This window comes from Bos javanicus, chromosome 11 (assembly GCF_032452875.1).
Source record: "Bos javanicus breed banteng chromosome 11, ARS-OSU_banteng_1.0, whole genome shotgun sequence".
NCBI classification, from domain to species: domain Eukaryota; kingdom Metazoa; phylum Chordata; class Mammalia; order Artiodactyla; family Bovidae; genus Bos; species Bos javanicus.
The window spans coordinates 19,399,046-19,415,520 of NC_083878.1; the positions used below are offsets into that span (position 1 = coordinate 19,399,046).

The 16,475-nt window shown below is 46.6% G+C and overlaps 1 protein-coding gene across 2 annotated transcripts in view; it reads left to right on the forward strand.

Moving 5' to 3' along the window:
* VIT (vitrin) overlaps positions 1-7,696 on the forward strand; it is a 123,558-nt gene extending 115,862 nt beyond the window's left edge. For both annotated transcript variants that reach the window (XM_061432069.1, XM_061432071.1), the window contains 3 exons: positions 669-895; positions 3,310-3,823; positions 7,182-7,696. In XM_061432069.1, coding sequence (XP_061288053.1) covers positions 669-895; positions 3,310-3,823; positions 7,182-7,360 — 920 coding nt within the window. In that variant the 3' untranslated portion in view covers positions 7,361-7,696. The remainder of the gene's footprint in view (positions 1-668; positions 896-3,309; positions 3,824-7,181) is intronic.
* Positions 7,697-16,475: the final 8,779 nt, after the last annotated feature.

Below are 16,475 nucleotides of genomic sequence, written 5' to 3' on the forward strand. Positions count from 1 at the left end.
ATTCTTTTTTAATTTTTAAAATTGAAGTATTGTTTATGTACAGTATTGTGTTAGGTTCAGGTGTACAGCAAAGTGATTCTTTTTTTTTTTTCAGATTATTTTCCATTAGGGGTTATTACAAGATATTGAATATTGTTCTCTGTGTTTTACAGTAAATCTTTGGTGTTATCTGTTTTATGTATAGTAATTTGCATCTGTTAACCCAGTACTCCTAATTTATTCCCCCCCATTTCTTCCTTGGTAACCACGTGTTTGTTTTCTATGAGTCTGTTTCTATTTTGTATATACAGTCACTTATACTAATTTTCAGATTCCACATATGTGTTATCAAAGAATATCTGTCTTTCTCTGTCAGACTTACTTCACTTAGTATGATAATTTCTAAGTCCCTCCATGTTATTGCAAATGGTATAAAACCTTTTTAAAACAAAAGGAAATTAGAAGTTGAAGCTCAAAATGAAGCTGGGGAGGGAAATGGCTAGTGCTATAGGTTCCATAATATTGTGAATGTACTTAACACCACTGAACTGTACACCCAAAGCTAGTTAACATGATTAAAAAAAGAAAACAAGCCAACAAGGGAGGGAATGGATATTTTTCTGCACCTCTTTATGCTGCTCTCATCTGTTCCATAATCACTCCAAGCAAGAGTTTTCTTTTCCTTCCAGGCCGGGCCATCTCCTTTGTGACCAAGAACTTCTTTTCCAAATTTAATGGAAACAGAGGTGGTGCCCCCAACGTGGCTGTGGTGATGGTGGACGGCTGGCCCACGGACAAGGTGGAGGAGGCCTCAAGGTTGGCGAGAGAGTCAGGCGTCAACATTTTCTTCATCACCATTGAAGGTGCCTCTGAAAATGAGAAGCAGTACATGCTGGAGCCCAACTTTGCAAACAAGGTACGTTTGCCAACAAGGTATGCCTTCTACGTAAGGTATGCAAGTGGGAAACCCACCCAATAAAAGAATGCCCCACACTTCACACAGCTGTAGCAGCCATCCAGGCTGTGTCTCCTGTGTTTTCCAAATGGATGTTAAGCTCGTTTCTAGGCAGAAGGGCCTCCAGTGAGAGACTAGTGAGTCTGGAACCTGGAGTTACCCTCTCAAAGCAACACCCAACAACCCACCACGTACCTGGTGAACTGAGGTCTGGCATCAGCACCTTGGGAAGAGCAGGGTCCCCAAAGCCTCACATCAGAGGCTCCCCTGAGTGCCTCTCATAGCCCCAAGGGACCTCAAACTGGGCAGCCCAGCAAGTCTTCACATGAGCACACACATGGGCGCACATGTACCACAAGTCAACTAATCTGATAGACAAGACAAGGAAAGGTACTAAACCACATCAGGGAGCGCAGGCTTTCAAACTCAGCTGCCCCTGAGTTCCACAGAGATGCCCAACAGGACACGGAGGCAGGACAGGTGGGAATCTAGGCCTATTCCCCCAGTGCAGCTCACTTTGTGTATGCTTTATACGGTAGACCCCACATAAACCTTTCTCCAGAGACAGGACCCCAGGTTTAAAAAGGAGAGGAGGAGGACAGGAGGGGGGATGCCCCCAGTGTTAGCAGCCTGTCTCCAGATCTACTGGGGCTCAGCTCCCTGCACAGATCCTGCACTTCGTCATCATTCTTATCTCCCTTAACCTCTAGGACACAGTGTGGTTCTTACTTCACTTGCTCCCTCCTCTTTTCTGTCTTGTACCTGAAGCATAGACTTCCTTGGCTCTCTCCTCTGTGCTCACTAGTTTTTCTCCCTCCAGACCCTCTCCCAGGGCCACAGCTTCAGCCTTCACTCACAAGCAGTAACACATTGTCTCCCGCCGTGCTTTCTCTGGAGCTCAGTAGCCATCTGTTTCAAGCTGATAGACTAGTCTCCACCTGATGACCTGAAGAACCTTAAATCCTACACGCAACATGCCAAGTGCCTCATCTTCCCCACTCAAATTCCTTCTTCCTCCGGACTGTGCATTGGCCCCACAGCTGTCCCAGACACCCGGAGTTACGCCAGAACAACTTGTCAGCTCCCATGTCATGTAGCTCACATCTGCCCAGTCTTTCCCATGCCCAGTGCCACCTCCCCGGTTCAAGCGAGTATTGATACTTTACATGTCTTCTTTCTCCCTTCTGGATCTCCCCAGTTTAGATTTCACAATGCATCTCATGCTTTTTCCCAGTCCCACAGGGTCCTTGCTCCAAATCCTTCTCCATTCAGTTACTCCTGAGGTTTTCTGGAGGGTGGTCTTAACCCAGCTCCCTAGCTCCAGCCACCCAGTGTCCTGCCCATGCCAGCACCACGCTCTCTCCTGTTATGACTCACTCAGACTGCCTGGTGGGGATCCTTGCCCCCCATCCATTGGCTAGAACTCAACTCAGCCTCGACACCCATCTCATATGGCACCTAAGCCATGGAAAGTTTTGTGAACCCCATTAGGTTTTTACAAACCAATTAAAGTACATTTCCCAGGACATTTTAAAGTCATTTCTTGTTTTCAAATAGTGTTTTAATTATACACCTTCATCAGCAGCCAGCAGGTCTGTGATTCTCTCTGTGACCTCTTGAGAGGCAATGGCAAGGGAAATGGTCACTTCCAGGAGCACACCAACCAGGTTGCTCAATGTGTATTTGCAGGCACCTTGAGTTTTTTCTGGAACATGCTTGGGCACAAGTAAACATTCATTTGCCTGGAGGCAGGGCTGTCCAGGGGACAGAGCTGGGGTTCTGAGGGCAGAGAGATTTGAGTTGTGACCTCAAGGATGTCACTTCACAACTGGCCCTCAGTTTGTTCCTTCATGACAAGTGGGTTAGAATTCCACCCTGTAGGGTTAAGGTGGGCAGAGGGTGGGTAGTGAAATGATGTTAAGAACGTCTAGTTGGGTGCCGGACACAGATGTGGAACCCCCTTCTTGCTGGATGCAGGTCTGCCCCCTAACCAGTTCTTAAGCTTCCTCTCCTGTGTGCCTTTTGTTTTCCCAATCAGAACAAAAGCTTTCTTTAATCCTCATGGGTTGGTGCCCACCAATGCCAGCCTTATGGCTAGCTGCCAGTACAAACCAAGGGGCCTGGAGGGGCATAAATATGAAGCTTAAACCAGAAATTCCCCTCTCCCGGTGGATTTGCTTGACTGATGGTTCTCCATGAAAGCAGAGACCTGGCTGAGGGTGGGGGAATGGGTCAGAGATAACCAGAGGGTTCTCTGCCCTGAGAGCACCTGACTGGGTGAACCGAGATGGACAGAGGCCTTAGGTGGCCGGTCATGGTGATCCATTGGAGGTTGAGACCCCTGACCTGGCGGGTGGCCTGCCCCTGTCTTCCAGGCTGTGTGCAGAACCAACGGCTTCTACTCGCTCACCGTGCAGAACTGGTTCAGCCTCCACAAGACTGTGCAGCCGCTGGTGAAGCGGGTCTGTGACACCGACCGACTGGCCTGCAGCAAGACCTGCTTAAACTCGGCCGACATCGGCTTCGTCATCGACGGCTCCAGCAGTGTGGGGACCAGCAACTTCCGCACTGTCCTCCAGTTTGTGGCCAACCTCAGCAGGGAGTTTGAGATTTCAGACACGGACACGCGGATTGGGGCCATGCAATACACCTACGAGCAGCGGCTGGAGTTTGGGTTCGATGAGTACAGCACCAAATCTGATGTCCTCAATGCCATCAAGAGGGTGGGCTACTGGAGTGGAGGGACCAGCACAGGAGCTGCCATCCACTATGCCCTGGAGCAGCTCTTCAAGAAGTCCAAGCCCAACAAGAGGAAGCTAATGATACTCATCACCGACGGGAGGTCCTATGACGACATCCGGATACCGGCCATGCTTGCCCATCACAAGGGTAAGTGAGCTGGTCTTGCTGACCAGTCTGGGGCTGAGCAGACCTCTGGGCCTTGATGGGTTGTTTCTCTGGGCACCGGTTTTGTCTAGAACCTAATAAAATGTTCACAACCCTAGGGCATTAGGGTGTAGTTCAACACCACAGGGCCCTCTGGGTAGTGAAGAAGGGTCAGGCAAGGACACGGGGGTAGTTTCCACAGCATCAAGGCCTGCGGACGCTACCCCTCTTCTTTATGTCCCACACTCGGAGGCTGCACTCACTGACACGTGATGCATTAAAGAGGAATTTGACTCCTCACTCTAATCTCCCTTGAAGACCACAAAATTGTGGTAGAAACTTGAAGAAAATGGATGTTTTAAAACAGAAGTATAATACTATCATATAAGCAATTGCTAACCAGATATTGGAGGTTTTGGGGCGGGAGACCTCAAAGAAATTTTCATTCAAAGTATTTAAAGAGATATTTCCATATGAAATTTGAAAGAGGACAACAGGAAGTTTAAAACCATGAAAAATGAGCAAAACGTTTTTTTGTAAGTGTTCAAAAAATCAGTCATATGTAATGCCTTTTGGACAAAATCTATATATAATCCTTGTTTAGAAAAGTGCCGTAAAATACAAGGACAATACAAACAACCTGAGAAAACCCCTAGTGACAGTAATACTAGTAATGACAATAAAAGTAAACGGAGTCATCAGTGAACCAAAAACCTGCGGTAAGTACTGGTGAACAAGACTTACCTATTGTGGGGGAAGTTTTCGTGTGTGTGTATGCACTAAGTCTCTGCCTCCATTTAATTTGAGTTTGTTTGCAGGATTTCCCATATTCTTTAAAGCTGCTTTTAATCCTTTCTGAAACAAGGAGGGATATAAAAATAAGCCTTCAGGAACCAATATTTCTGGCCTCTGGAAAAGTAACCAGACACCAGGTTCAGACAGTCTTCCCAGTGATTTGCCCCGTAGGGAGCACTCATAACGGTGGGATGGCAGGTGGTCCACATGCCAGCAGTCACAAGGCCCTGTGGGCTCCTGTCAGCACAGTAAGGATGGTTTATGGTTCAGAAGCAAACTGCCCAAAGTTCCAAAGTGAGTGGGCAGAGCCAGGTGGGGCAACTCTTGGTGACAAGCCCAAGAGCGTCCATCCCCAGCTTGTGTTCAGCTCCTCTTACTCATTTTTCTCGATGCCTCTCCTTAAGCCTCACCCAGAGGGTATCCTTGACCCACTGGTCGGGAGAAAGTGAAGACCTAGGATGATGTCCCAGGCACCGTCAGGGCTATCATGTTCTGGGTATCTTTAAACAACAAGGGCCAACAGATGCAAGTGACATGGAAGCCATGAGCACTGGGGTGTCCCCGAGGGTGTCCAAGCCAAGGCTGGGGGACCATCTATCAGAATTGCCAGTAGAAAGACCTCTACCGTAAGGTTGGACTGCAGGATGTGAAAAGCTAAATCTCTAATATTGGTCTTGTTGTCTTTACTTGGGCCGGGGGTGGGAGAGGGCAGCCCTTCCATCTGTGAATAGAAACGAGATCTTAGTGGGTCTAAGCCCTGTTCTGCAGCTAAACTCTTCCTGTGACCACTTGGCAGCATTTTTAAAGCCCAACCCTGACTTTTCCCAATGTGGATAATGTTCAGAGAAAAGACACTGGAAAGGTGAGAAAAGGACCTGGCAGCCTAATGAGCCACAATAGGAGAAGAGCTTAGCCCAGAACCACCTGTGGTGTGGACGGCGCTCCCATCAGCAGGAAAGGGAACCCGGAAGATGCTAGAGAAAGCCATGGCCCTGCGGGTGGCGGGGAGGCGGGGGATTGGAGCCTGGGCAGAAGCCCCTCCCCAGGCTCTGCCCGCCATCTCATGGCCATCTTGCTTATCTCACCCTGGTCAGCCTGGAGTGGGCATGGGAATAGGTCAGCACCTGCCCCAGTCAAGAAGCACACTCTGGGCAGTCTGCCGCCCCACTAAGGACAGATGCCTGCTCTCTGAATTCCTCTTCTCCCTGAGGCATCTCAGTCCATGGTTACAGCCCAAACCCTTTAATCCTACTGTGTTCATTCCCCTTTGTATCTAGACACGCTCCAGTCCCTCCCTTCTTAAAGAGGGAAATAATTCCCTTTGACCCCATGTTCTGGCTCGTTACCACCTGCCTCCTCTTTATCTTCATTTCTCTTTCAATCTCAGCTCACAGCAATTCACTTGGTTTCTTTGGCTTTGACTCCCTGGACACTTCTCTCTACAAGCTACGGCATCTTATGTTTCTTCTGAATTCAGTGGATACCTTTTCCCTTTCATCTCCAGTGATCCCCCTGCAGCAGTCAGCACTGTTAGCTCCTTCTTTATCTGTAAACACTTAACTTTCCTGTGGTGATGGAGCAGATGCTGGGTCGCCAGCTCTCCAGGTCCTTGTGCAAGTTTTCCTGCTCTGGAAATCCTCACTGTTGGAGCCTATGGCTTATAAAGTCACCCTCAAGCCAAAAGTGATTCAGCTCCACTGGTTTTGTTTTGTTTTTTGGCTAAGGTTTGCAGCAAAGAGAGGGCTTATCCACAAGGCAGGCAGGAGAACCAGTCACAAGTTTACCTCCCCAAAGGCAAGGGGCTCAGGGCTTTACAGGATAGCAAAGGAGTGGGGCATCTGAGTGGTGGGGAGGAAAAGATATGGAATTGTTCTGTGCAGGCAGAACTAAGCTACAGGCCTCTGCATGTGTTCTAAAGGCCACTAAGTGGGCATTCACGCATGCCAGGTTGGGGGGTCAGTGGTCCTATCCAGTCTTAACCAGCTCAGCTGAACTAGACACAGCTGAGTCTCAGCTCAGCTGATTCCAAGTTTCTGGAGAACAACTCAGGCAAACATCTTATTGTTGTGGCTATGAGCCACTTGCAGGACATGCAAGTCTTAAAACAATCTTGATTAGTGAAGGCAGGTGGATTTGACTACCCGTCATTTCACTTACATTTAAAAGATCTTGAACCGGTTTTTGGGGCGGTTAAGACTCAGTTTTGCGTGACTCTACACACAGAGCAGGTGTGTGGCATGGGGTATAATCTGCAGGGCACCCAAGTTTCGCTTGTCCCAGATATCATTCCCTTGCTGTTCCTCATGAAATTCTTATCATGGATTGACTCCATTCTTCTGTTTTGTTGTTGTTGTTTTCTCCAAAGGATGGTAAACCCCTGTGAGAGAACAACTATATCAGTTTCACTGCTGCTGGCATGCAGCACATGTTCATGCTTTGGGCACATTTCTGATTTTGGATTTGGTTGCATTCAAGCACAATGGCCAACAGAGTGGCAGGAAGGCAAGGGTGGATGGCCACACTTTTCCTTGGGGACATTCACTTCATCCACCTTTTGTCCCCACAGGCGTGATCACCTACGCCATAGGTGTGGCGTGGGCTGCCCAGGATGAGCTGGACATCATCGCCACTCACCCTGCCAGGGACCACGCCTTCTTCGTGGACGAATTTGACAACCTCTACAAAGTGGTCCCCAAGGTCATTCAGAACATCTGCACAGAGTTCAACTCACAGCCTCGGAACTGAGTTCAGAGCAGGCCAAGCACCAGCAAAAGCTGCTCTCCCGACTGGCTCTGGGATGACCCCCAACACTTTTCGGGGCACATGTGGGACAGCCAGGAAGGCAGGGCTTGCAAACCACGTCTTGTTATTTTTCTTTGCCAGGGTGGTTTTTCATACTTGGAGTTAGAAAGATGATCATTAATTTGTAGGATGAGCCAAAAAGATACCTTGCTTTGGGAATGCTGGGCATTTTACATTTTGAGAATTGTTTTTAAAATAAATATTGAGACTAGAACAAAGCACTTACAACAGGCTTACCTAGAGCTTTTGTGAGATTTTTAACATCTTTATCTCCAGTCACAAATCTGTTAACTCTCCACAAGTTTCATTTTTGTCACAACAATATAGGAGTTGGTTAATTAAATGTTTGAAAGGATTTCATGCAATCACTCTGTGTTCTGGGCAGTGGTCACAGGGTTGTGGCAGGGCCACCCCCAATCATGCCCCAGAGCACCTGCCCTGCGCCGTCCCCTGGCTCGAGGTGACAGCGCGCCCATGTGGGTGCAGGGACAGTGTGGCACAGCACGGCGGCCCCTGGTTTACCTTCGTCTTCTCAATTGTGGGAATCACTGTGTTCCTGCAGTGTATGGAGTAGTTGGGGAATGGCCCTGGAGGACCACACTCATTTGGCTTCTTTTTTTTCCCGTATTCTTTTTTTTATTGGAGTATACTTGCTTTACAATGCTGTGTTGGTTTCTGCTGTACAACGAAGTGAATCTGCTATATGTATACATAAATCCCCTCCATCTTGAGCCTCCCACCCTTCAAGTGACCTGGCTTTGGAAGCAGGGCATCAGGCTGGTACAGCCGCTCTCAGCCCAAGCTGCTTGTTAGAATCATTTTAGAGTAAAACGCTCATTCCCAGGTCCCATCCCAATCTATGAAAGCTGAGTCTTTGGGACGAAAGCCGGATCACTGACAGGTCTGACGAGCTCTCTGATGATACTGAGGATGTGCTGCCAGGATGAAGAACTACAAGCTGCCTCGGAGGGTCAGTGTTAGAGCTGTTACCTGGGAGAGTCCCTGTTTATATGCCTGCTGTTCTGGGTCCCATTTAGTTTAACATTCATCTTGGATATTTCATATGTTAACTAGATACTACTATTAATAATTCCATTCAAATAAGCTGGCCTGGGTTTGACTGAACCCCACTTTTTACTTCCAAGACTTATTCATTACGATATGAAATTACATATGTGATAGGGAGCATTCAGAAGCATTCTAAATAGCTATACCCTACTTGACAAGTTATATTCTGTAAAAATGTATTTTGGAGAATGGTACTCTGAATATAGGCCAAAAGATAGTACCTGTATTAATACTTGGGGCAAAATATTTATGTAAGAAATTTTGAATCAGAAATAGTATCCATTTAATAGAATTTGTGCAGAATTTACCAATCTCTCGATACCTGAGGGGTTATTGGCAATTAAAAATGTTGTGGTCTACTGAGAAAGGTGTCAATGATTTCAAATTTATTAACCATAAATTTTACTTCAAAAGCAATTGCAAACAGATTTGTTCAAAAACTTCAAATATGACAACTAGCTTCAAAAAGGAAATTCTTCATTAAGATACCAGTGCCAGATTTAGCTAGGAAACTAATTACAGGACATAAGTACTAGGGGCAATTATTCTGCCTATTATTTTGAATGTGCAGGTAATTGATATAAAGTTTTTTTCAATGTTGCTTCAATGTACACAAGTTAACTTTTTTAAGAGAAGTCTTACTTTGGAAAACAGATTTGGAATATAATTATTTTACAGAGGCTTTAATATGAAAACCAATTTGTCATCAATAAGTAAATATTTCCAAAAATGATATAACTTAATTATTTTGGTGTTCTCTTTCATTTACTGTACCAGTTTGAAAAATAAGTTATATGGTCGCCCTACCTATGTTGCTGCTGCTGCTGCTAAGTCACCTCAGTCGTGTCCAACTCTGTGCGACCCCATAGACGGCAGCCCACCAGGCTCCCCCGTCCCTGGGATTCTCCAGGCAAGAACACTGGAATGGGTTGCCATTTCCTTCTCCAATGCATCAAAGTGAAAAGTGAAAGTGAAGTCGTGCAGTCGTGTCCGACTCTTAGCGACCCCATGGACTGCAGCCCACCAGGCTCCTCCGTCCATGGGATTCTCCAGGCAAGAGTACTGGAGTGGGGTGCCATCACCCTACCTATAGGGTGATGTAGAAGATAAACCTCTTCAGACAGGTCCATTGTTGATATGTTGTCACATACTTGAGTATATGCTGTGTGGACCACCAGAAGTGAGGTTGTTGAGGCCCTCAGAGATCACAGGGTTGTTAGAATTGTCCATGTGGATGTTCAAGTCTCAAGAGATGGTGACGGGTCAGGATGGAGAGAGAAGCAGTGAGCCAAGCTCACATGTGCCCAGGGAGGGCAGAGGAGCCCAGGAGGTTGGGAGAGGACCACAGTGACAAGGCAGGAGGGCTGAGGCCAGATTCAAGGGGGCTGGGAGCAGACCTGTCCTGACTCCAGGCCTGAGACATGTGGGGTGAGAGAGCACAAGTAGCCTTGTCTCAGGAGGTGGAGGAAGAGAACCAGACTTCAGGTAAGAGCAGGCAAGAAGGCCCGGGGGCCTCTTGGCAGCCAAGAGGAGTGGGGAGGCTGTGGTGTTGTTGGGGCTGGGTCAGGTCTGGGTTTGCACAGATCCGGTGGAGACAAGCGTCCTGGTAGTGATGGGTGCCATGTGAGACTTGCATTTAAAAGCCTCTTTACTCAACCTAATCTGTGCCCGACACCACTGGGCCAGCACTGAAATCTTAACACCAGAAACAGAACTTTGGAGACAATCTACATCAAACCCTTCAATGACACACACACACAAAAAAAGAAACCCAGGCTTTAAGAGCATTGTGCAGATATAAAAGGACAGAACCAGAATTCAGATTTCTTATCTTCCAAATTCCTGATTCACTTGACTGCCTTCTGGAGGCTCAAAACCCCACCCCCTCTCCCATGCCCATCGCACAAACACACCTGCTTCTGCACACTTGGGGCCTCTGGTCCAGCCTTTGTGGAGCGCTCTGGGTCCTGCAGACACGAGCCAGTCTCCTAAATCAACTCGATCATTCATTCCGAGGTCTCAGCAGAGAACTTCTGTGCCCTTTCTCCTCCAAATCAACCAAAACAAGTGGAAGTGTCTGGGCAGCCTCTCTGGATGTAGCGATGTCTAACCTCTACTCAACTGGCCCACCTGTTGGGAGTTAAGGGTCTTTGAGGTTTCTTGGTCATACGTTTTGCAACAAGGCTCTGCTAAAAATTTTCAAACAAATTGACAAGGTTCAGATATTTTTTGTTTCTCTGGGCTCTTTAATCCCTTTGATCAGGACAAAACCTCCATGAAGCAAGTTTCCCAGCATAATCTCAGGGGGACCGGCATGGTTTTATAAACAAGATGATGCTTCTGTGGTCAAGGATTTTCCAGCCTGAAAGAGGAATTTCCAGAAAATAATGTTATTTTTCAGTCACAATCCTAAGAAAAGTTCTCCCCCTTGTTACCAATATGTAAATGTAGTAAGTAGGAAATATGCTTGAAATGAATTCAATTACTTTAGAAAGAGATATTTATTTAACTAATGGCTTTGAAGAATTCACAGTCCAGTGAGAAACCCCATGGAAATGAACAATTAAAATGATAAAATTAATATCATGGGATTATGCACAAAGCGCATGACTGGTGATTGCAAACAACCTCCTGAGAGAAATAATCGTGAAGTGTTTAATAATTAGTGTGTGCTGCATGCTGGGCACTGTTCTAAGGACTTCACATGTATTAACTCACCCATCCCTATGATTTATGGCAAGAAGTACTATTATTCTTCTCACTTTACAGATCATGTAGCTGAAATATGAAGATGTCAAGTAACTTGCCCAAGGTCATAGGGCTGGGAGAGGCAGATCTGGGAATTAAACCCAAATGGCTGCATAGGGGGTTCTCTAGTAAGCTTGAGAATTTAAAATTTATGTATAATTATGCTAAGTGTGTGCTCAGGATCTCTTAAATGTACAAAGTGAGGAGTCTGTTAAACATCCAGTGCAAACTGTACTTCCCCCCATCACTCCTCCTGCTTCTCTGGATAGCCACCTGCTTTCACTTAAGCTAGGTGATTATAATCTACAGTCCATAGTCCCTGTAGCTCCCTGAACACACTGGGCTTCCCATCCTTTAATAAACTCCTAGCCATCCTTCAAGTCTCAGTCCAAATGCCATCTCCTCTTTGGAGCCTTCCCTGACTTGCCCAGGTAGACTTGGGCTCTCTGGATACACAGTCCCGACCCACCTGTTTTCCAGTGACCTCCTTGTCCCTTTTCCTTAGGGGACACAATTCACACATACATCATCAAGGACATGGAATACAGGGGATGAGAACTCTGAATCTAAGTCACCTGAGAGTTCTAACCCCTAATACAATAACATTGGTAGAACGGGAGGCAGAGATTTTTCAGAAAGAAATGGGATATGGTGGCAAGAGAGAGGATCTACTTCCATGCAGGCTCAGCACTCTTTTGAACCCTTCTTAGGTTCGTTACTGTCTGTTACAATCACTGCCTTTCTAGGGTATCTACTCACAGGGAAACTATTCCTCACCTTACACTCTTATTTTTCCCACAGAAATGAAAATCCCACTTTCTGTTTACCTTCCTGAGTTTCATTCAGTAAATGTGTTTTAAGCACCTATTATGTGTCAGGCATTGTGACAGCCACTGGGATACAAAGATTAATAAGACCTGGTCCCTGTCTGAGATGCTTAGGGAGGTGAGGAGGCTTGGAACAGTGTGAAATACAGAGAAACAGCCTGAAACTTGAGGCCGAGGCAGGGGTGTCGGGAAAAAGGCTGGAGGGAGAGGCAGGGGCCAGGTCAGAGCCAGGGGGCTGTGTTGGTTCAAGTCCTCTCCGGTGCAAGTAACAGAAACTCAACTTACAGTAGCCCAAGCAAAGAGGGGATTTGGGGAAGGAAAATGGAAGAACTCAGGAACTCCAAGGTCAGGCAGACAGCAGAGTCTCAGAAAGGAGAGGGAGGACAAGAGAAGGACTGGAAAATCAGGTAGTCCTTTCACTCTCCTCTAGGACGAGCTTCATCTGGAAATTGTTGAACAGCCCTGCAGGTTGGGAACTGAGTGGCGCTGTCCACACGTTAAGGACGGACCTCTCGATGCGGCCCCCTTCAGCAGGGCCCCCCAGCACCCCAAGCTGACACAGGGGGCTGCGGAGGAGCATTCACATCGTTTTGTCCGATCACCTTACAGTTAGTAAACTTTCGAGGTTCCTTGATTGTCTTGAATGCTTACAAATGAATGCCCACGAGTTCTTGAGTTTGGAAAACCAAATGCACGCTGAGTAATAGTCTTCCAGTTCTGTAGTCTCCCTCTGTTTTGCTTAGAAGTTTTATCCAAGAAAACCCATAACTGTCAAAGACTCCTTTTCACGTCTCTTGGCCTCAATAGCTACAAAATATTACTTGTTTATAGGCCATTAGCCATTGAAAACTGTTCAGATCATCAGGGAAGCTGAACTGCTGCCTCTGGGATCCACCTCTATTCTTAGTACGAAGATGTAATTGAGGAGAAAAGTACTCTTTAAATAACCATCTACATGGCAAACAAGATTGAAAGATTGCAATTTCAATGAAGGCTTTGCTTTTTTTCTTTCTCTCTCTCTTTTTTTAATGTTCTGTAATTGAAAAATACTGAGCTTAACTTTATCCCTGCCATTCCTCTCACACTAACTGGGCCCACAGGCAATAAGCTGCCCAAGTAAGCAAATACTATACTTGGCTTGGCAGCTGAGACTTTCATATAAAAAATACAATTCCAGCTGAATAGCTCCTTTCTGAGACTCCTCTAGTTTCACACTTGGTTGAGGTGAGCAGGGTGTATTCAGGTTAATGGCAAATCGGAATCTGGGTTCTCAACAAAGAGCCTTTACATGACTGCCCAGGGCACAGAAACTGCAAGACTCTGGAAGCCATGGAAACTGTGCAAACATCAAAACAAGACCCGAAATCAATTTAATTGTTGTTGGTCTGACATTCCCAAGGCATCTGTAAACCTCTATCTTGATATTATGATAGCGATTTTTTCCCCCAATTATCCTAATACTCTACAAGTTCTCCTTGAAATCATAGTGAAAGGGAGTTTCTTTTCAATCTCAGTAGGGAGGTTGTGTGGCATTTGAAAGCCAAAGAGGGAACAGGGACAAGTTGAAGGTTACAAACCGCTGTGGAAATGACTGTCTAAGATACGCACCAAGCAAAATAAATGAGCAGACACAGTTTTCTAAATGGCAAAGTGGCAGTGTAATTGGTTTTCTCCTAAGAGAATACCTTCATTGAACAGGGGACAAGGCAGTGTGGAAACTCCAGGGGATCTTTCCAGCTCCTCTGACCTAAATGCAAGGCCTGGAACACCCACATGCCTGCTCTTACCTACAGAGAGAAGGCATTCTCCCAAAGTGGAAAGCCAACCCTTTCATCCCGGAGTCGCTCTAATCCTGGACAGTTAGCAGAGATCTCTGGAAACAAAATACCAGTGGAGCCATGGCAGCCTCAGTGGAGAGCTGCCCACAGGGGAGCCGGCAAGACGTTGGCAAGGCCACAGGCTTGTTCGTGAGCAGATCTGGGGCATCCGACAGAGACCTTTCCCTGCCTCCACCCAGATACTTGGTCCTGCAGTTTATCAGGGAGGACCAGCCAACACCCCTGGGGAATTATCGTGACAGGGCTTCGTTTGCACTCAGGCTGAGGAGGCCTAGAGAAATTCAGTGACGAGGTTAAAATCAATCCTAGACATAAGTTATGCAGTCCCAATGTTCCGTGAAAGGTGCTGGAAGTTGTGTGTCACTGAGAACACACACAACTCTATTTTCTACTCTGCAGCCTCAAATCCAAGATCTCGGGAGACTGGATTGTTACTTGAAGTCCTAAGTTGCCTTTTGCCTTCATGTCCCTTTTTGTATTTCTCTGATTATTATGCAGGCAATTACACACCAGCTCAGATGATGATAGTCCATCTGCTCACAGGTTCTTAAACACAGATTAAGTGGCAGGTACTACACATGCCCCAGGCAGCTGAGTGGGCAGTGTGGAGCCTCCCTCAAACTTTTCCTTTTAAAGAGAAGGTATTTGGTTAATGAACTGTTTTGATTTCAAGGGATTCTGGACATTTATTAAAACTAAGTATTTAAGAAGCAAGTGGCTCTAAGAAATTTTCTCTAACCAAACTCTGTATCTGGGGATAATCTCCTTAGGTGAAAGGCAATAGGAAAAGGGCTGTGCCGGGCACCCTGGCGACCTTGCACACCTCCACACAGACCCCGTGGCCAGGCTCGGGTCAGGCTGCCCCATGTCTGGTTGCAATGCCCTGAGACCACCTCGGGAATATAGCAAGGTGGGTAGTTTGTGAGGAGTTGTCACACCACTCTGTCCACCTCTCCATCATGTAGGAGGTGTTCACAAAACATTCTTTGCAGTCAAGGACGTTCCACCTTAGGGTGCAGCTGCAGCCTATAAAGTGGATTCACTGCCCCCTGGAATTGGTGGTGGTGGTTTAGTTGCTAAATCACATCCGACTCTTGTGACCCAACTCTGTGGACTGTAGCCTGCCAGGCTCCTCTGCCTATGGGATTCTGCCCAGGCAAGAATACTGGAGTGGGTTGCCATTCCCTTCTCTAGTGAATCTTCCTGATCCAGGAATCAAATCCATGTCTCCTGCACTGCAGGTGGTTTCTTTACCACTGAGCCACTGAGAGCTCCCCTGCAATGACTCATGTTGCCTGTCATCCAGGCCCTTTGGCTCTGATGCTGTCCTTGGGACAAGGGGGCTGACTGTGGAGTAAACCAACCTAATCCACTTGGGTCCTTTGTGTCCTTACCTGCCAAACCTATTGCCCCCTGGTCATGGCAGTGACCCCTGTTGTTTGGGACTGCCTGGCCACTTTACAGCATCTGCTTTTCCCCGATGCCCTGGGAAGCCCTCCCTACCATAGCACTGACCCCCATGAGACTTCTGAATGCCCCTCATCCCACACATCCACGGAAATGCCAAGTCCTAACCCTGTCACCTGTCCCAGCTGTGATGACCTGCCAGTGATTGGGAAACTCTTTATTAAGGAGCAAACAGCAGAACAAAGAATCCCCTCTTTGGACCCATGCCACACCTGCACTGGCAGCCTTTGGGCTGGGGTAGTGCTTAGGTGTTGCCTGGGCAGATCAGGTAGGAGTCACTGCCTGAAGAACCCTATGCAGAAAAAACCTGAGGTCAAGGCCATTAGAGAAAGCAATACTAAAAGCGACTCTTGCTGCGTGTCATGGGAGAGAAATGGGGCAGTGTGGGCTGCAGCAGCTGGGGTTCACCCTTCTCAGTGGTTGAAGGAGCAAGGCTGCGCCTTGACAAAGCACACTTGGTGAACTAAAAGGGAGCTTTCTTAACTTTTCCTCCTGAATATAGCTTTGCCTATAAATTCTCATCAGTAATCTATTTTCTGGAAAAAATTAGGAATGGAGAAAATTAGTTTTACTTTAGTTTGACTCCTTTTCTAAGGAGGTTTCTAAATAAATCACCTGGAAACATTCAGATTATGAAGGTTTCTAAAAACAAGAGGTCTTTGTAATGTGTTGCTTTTGGTTAACAGGTCCAGAACTCTCCACAGTGAAGTTTCTCCCTGTGGGCCAGGCCCTATTTGCAGCTGCCCGAGGTTGGCAGGGTGGGGATGAGGAGGAAGGGAGTGGAGAAGCTGGCTTTCCTGAGGGTCTTTGTGCCTGGCACTATCTCTGAGGGACTTAATTGGAATAATAGATGTAAAGGCACCATTTTCAGAGGGAAAAATAGAGATGCGACTTGTCCCAGAGTCACACATCTGGATAAATGGCAGGTTTAAACCCAAGTTTTCTCAGGAAAAAAAAAAAAATGATTTAAGCAAATAGAGTATGATTTCAGTAAATGCAATAAAGTTATGCAGCAATATTTTGGGGGAAACAACAAATCATTTAAGGTTTGCTCCTCACAGAAGAAAACAGAAATAAGCCAGGGAATAAATTTAAGTGAAGCTATGAATT